Here is a 4,417-nt window from a genome sequence, read left to right as displayed (position 1 = left end):
GGGTATTTTTAATGGCAAACTTTAAATTAAGTCAATCTTGATAGCTCAGTGACAAGGCCTATATGTTATTGTCCTTTTCCAACTGAACAAGAACAAAAAAAGAACCAATTAGTCACCAATGATGGGCCGTGATGACATTTTTACTCCGGAACTTTTCTGGTATAAAAGGGTCACCCAAGGAGGATCTGACAGTTGTGTGAGGAATTTGACCATAAAACTACCGACCTGCAGAGAGTTTGGAAAGTCCACAATGATTAGGTAAAAGACTGCATTTTTCCACAAAGAAAAATGTCAAATTTATATATTCCTTTTTATTTATACTTGCTTAAATGAGACTAATCTGAGGGTTTTTTTTCCCTTCTTTGCAGCTCATTAAAATTTAGTCTTATTCTAGTTCTGTCGATTTCTACAATGCATGTGTTTTGGGGTTATCCACTTCCACCTTCTAAGGTAAGAGCTTTGCCTCTATTTTTGATGCTTGACTAGATAACTAGAGTTACAGATAAATTCAAAATAATCTCAAGGAATATGTAGCAGAAAAAGAATTTCCCTTATTACTAGAGATTTCAATGAAAATAGATACAAGCAGAGTATTGATATTAGTAAAACGAAACACATTTTGACAATAGATAATACTGGAGTATCAAAATCTGTTTTGAATTATTTCAGACTTGACCTCTGCATAGGAATGCTTTCATTTTTATGTAAAATATAAATTGTTTAGCCCATGATCATTTATTTATTTCACATGCATCCCTTCATAGTCAAGGTCAACATTTAACCATTGAAACTACATTAAAAATACAATGGATTATTTTTCAAAACCTGTGAATTTCCTAAGTTCACAAAAATGGCAAGTTTTTCAGATGTAGAAGCATATAGATAACATGTCAGAATAAATTTGTATATTTATTCAAGAATATTGATTAAGCTCCTAACTGTTTACCCTGAACTGTTCAAGACATTCAGAAAAATGAACATTTTTCTTTGGATTTTTGAATGCTATTTCAATATGATATCTCAGTTGATTTATGTTAATACTGTGTTTAAAATTTAAAATATCTTTTGTTACTGGTAGCTTTTTGTACTTTAATTTTGCTCTGCTAAAACATAACCTGGCATACTGTAATTACTGAAATCAGTGTAATTTATGAAATTACTTTTAGAATAATGAGATGCTACATAAGTCCTAAATAATAAATAAATGTCAAAACTTAATGATCTCATATGTGTATTAATACTCTTCTCACTAATCTTTGCATCTGTCATTTTTCCATTACTTGTTTACTTAATCTAGCTTCATTTTTCCTGTTTTATTCCTATGAGCATTCAACACTAATTTAGTCATTGATTCTGTAAGACACCACATTGATCAAGTTGATGAGTCACAATCTATAAATTGGTATATTTTTCTCAAGTGTCTTCCTAATTACTTTTGATTCTTTCCCCAAAGGTTTGTTCATGACATTTCTGTTGAACAAGAGGCACTTGTGTGCAGATTTTTTTTAAAAATTAAGGATGTACCTTCTTCTAATGTACTTGTGAGATCTCCTTGTCCATGAAATGTTTCTTCTTTCACTGCATTTTCCATATTGCTATTTTTGCACATGACTATTTCATTCTCATTATAATCCCATTGTGTAGTAATGGTACCTAACCAATTTGTTTAGGGTGAGTGATTGTGCAGACGAATGACATACCGGCTCCTGTAATATTTGTTGTGAACTTCATAAAGCCCATCAACTGGGCAAATATGCCATATTTTTCTGTTACCTCTGGGAGGGGCTCCCTTCAGTGATCAGCAAGAGCATCAGTATCTTTTAAGGATGTTTTTGGGATCTCTAGAACTGATACATTTCTTTTGCAATATAAAGGTGGTGGCATCATGAGTATTTCTGGAAAGAACTGGAATGCTTCCCTTCCTGAAATGACTCATAGACCCCTCCTTGCTGGGGAATTTAAAATAGATGGCATTATATCATGCTTAGATTTCCTTTGTTCACATAGGGAAAAACACACAGTGGGTGTTCAAATCAGAGTTTTTGATTGATTTCCCTTGACCAATATTTCTGAAACTCTCTGACTGTTCTGAGGTCCAAGAAAGAAAAGAAAAAGCCCATTTTTCTTCCAGAGGCCTGTGGGAATGATCTTCCCAGGAGCTCTGACTCCTGGAAGTGTCAACAAACCGCTCAGGGGTGGGCAAAGGATCCCAGAAAGGCTTTCTTGCTCTCTGGCCCCATTTCACCTTCCAAAGAAACCCCAAACCAAACTTGTTTTCCTGCACTAGGAAAGAAAAATGTGTACCTTTTACTTTGTGGTATGTTTATTTATAATACAAGTGTTCAACCCCCTTGTCCTCTTTAGCTCTTGTATACTTGGGACACGTGCCTTGAGTGGTGTCAGACGCCTCAACTCCACACTTGCTTCAGCTTCCCCTACTTGCCATTTAATTTCCTCCTTTAAAACTGGTGAAACGATAGTCCCTTCATCATGGGACTGTGCATGAGGGGAGGCCCTGATGCACAGAGATCCTCAGTGAATCTTTGCTCTCCGCATTGATGGCGTTTGTACTTTGCACCCTGTCAATGCTGTACTTCCTCTGTAGGGCATTCCTGGGTCAGGCCCATCTCTTGGATTCACCAGCTCCTATGTCTTGGGACGCCCTCCTTTCCTCTGTACCTGGTTCTTTATCTTTGAAGTATGGGTTGAATTGCAGGTCCTTGAGGGCCAGTTGGAGCTCTAGGATTCCAAACTTATTTTTTTCATAAGTAGGCACTCCCTGCACGGTCCTGCATCATACAGTCCTTAGAGCCACTGAGGAGGAGCTCAACCAAAGTCAAAAGAAGTTGCTGGCATTCGAGGAGAACCTAGGCAAATGGCTCAGGACAGGCCCCGGAAGGAAACTGGTTCCAACTGAAACCTGCAGTTTGGTTACCAAGGGTTGTCTTTCTTAGTGAGTTAAAAAATTTATTCCCAAGACTAGTACCCCTTGAAAGATTCTTTATAAAGTAATAGCAACAAGATAACTATGTACAGTGTATGGTGCAAACACGGGATAGCAGCAATTGCGGAAGTAGTGTATAAATGAGAGACAAGAGGTAGACAGCCCCAGATTGTATTTTGTATTTAGATAAGTTATATATTGGGTCTTAGCAAAATGTTGCCCTTAAAAGACTGGGTACATTGGGTTTATTGCTGTAAGATTTTGAAAATTGTTCCTTGAAATAAACCTTTAACACTAAAGCGGCTTTCTCTTCCCCCTCTCCCAGAGGAATTTCCAGGTGTCTGGAAAACCTGATTCCTTCCTCATCCCGCTGAACAGCTGCCCAACCAGGATGGAGAGGAGCGAGGGACTAGATTTTCTAAAGCCGGTTTTGGAGAAGACGTTTATGAAAAGGTCCTTTCGCAATGGGGTTGGCATGGGGATGAAAAAAACTTCCTTTCCAAGAGCAAAATCATGAATCAGTGTGCAAAGAACTCTGAGAATTAATTTTGAATGTTCTAGAGTGTGTCTCCTGTGCTGAAAGTCAGGTATATCTTCATCATTAATATCTGTGCACTCTCTGTTCGTAAGTACCTTTTCTCTCTTAGCTGGTGTAATGGAGTTTTAAAAAATGTAAGCCAGACTGAAACTTCTACTGTAAGAATAAACTGCTGATGTGATCAGTTAGTAACTTTCCTGGGTAGGGATGGACACATTTGCTAGGATCTTAAATTGGCCAGAAAGTATGAGCATTTTTACTGGAATGACAATGGAGTGACTTTTTGTCCTGTCTGTAGTACTGTACTATCATAATGCTGATGTTTTTTTCTTAAATACAGTTTTCTGAAATGACTTTGCAAGGCCAATTCTTTTGGGATGTGCTATTTCAGTTTCTAAGAAAGTCTTAGGAAACAAGCCACAGTTAAGATTGGTGGTAACCCCATGTTTTCCTCAATCAATCAGTTGATTCCAGAAACAAAGGTTACCAGAGCCCTCAGGGTATAACTCTTGCTGACCTTTACCATCAAGTATGCTTAGACCTGGACTGTTGTTTCGCTTTGGAAATATGTCGCCTTTATAAAAGTCTTAGGACCCAGAAAAACTGCTGGTGACAGTCACGACAACAGGGAGAATGCGTCGCCCTGTGGTGCGGGGACTCCTTTGTGAGCTGGCTCCCAAATCTGTGCTGATGAAAGCCCCACTCACTCCTGCTCCAGGGAAGACTTGGCACCCCTTCCCCTGAAACTCCTGACATTGCTTTAATAAAAGGGAAAATGCAACATTGAATAATGTGTTACTAGTTTCAAAAGCATAACTTAAATAAGTGCTTATGTGCATGTTTGTTTCTGCAGCACACTGAGGGCATCCCTTAACCAAGAAAATCATGCTCCCCGCGTTCTACTGTGTGTGCAGACACAGAGGACATGAAAAAGT

The 4,417-nt window shown here is 38.3% G+C and overlaps 1 protein-coding gene across 1 annotated transcript; it reads left to right on the top strand.

Moving 5' to 3' along the window:
* The first annotated feature begins 374 nt into the window (after positions 1-374).
* On the top strand, positions 375-3,824 carry NPS (neuropeptide S). Its single transcript, XM_073241671.1, has 2 exons — positions 375-450; positions 3,270-3,824. Exons 1-2 carry the CDS (start codon positions 412-414, stop codon positions 3,459-3,461), a joined length of 231 nt encoding a protein of 76 aa, XP_073097772.1. The 5' UTR covers positions 375-411; the 3' UTR covers positions 3,462-3,824.
* Positions 3,825-4,417: the final 593 nt, after the last annotated feature.

This window comes from Manis javanica, chromosome 7 (assembly GCF_040802235.1).
Source record: "Manis javanica isolate MJ-LG chromosome 7, MJ_LKY, whole genome shotgun sequence".
In the NCBI taxonomy this organism is placed as follows: domain Eukaryota; kingdom Metazoa; phylum Chordata; class Mammalia; order Pholidota; family Manidae; genus Manis; species Manis javanica.
Note: the sequence above shows the minus strand (reverse complement) of the source record. Positions and strands in the feature narration are given on the sequence as shown.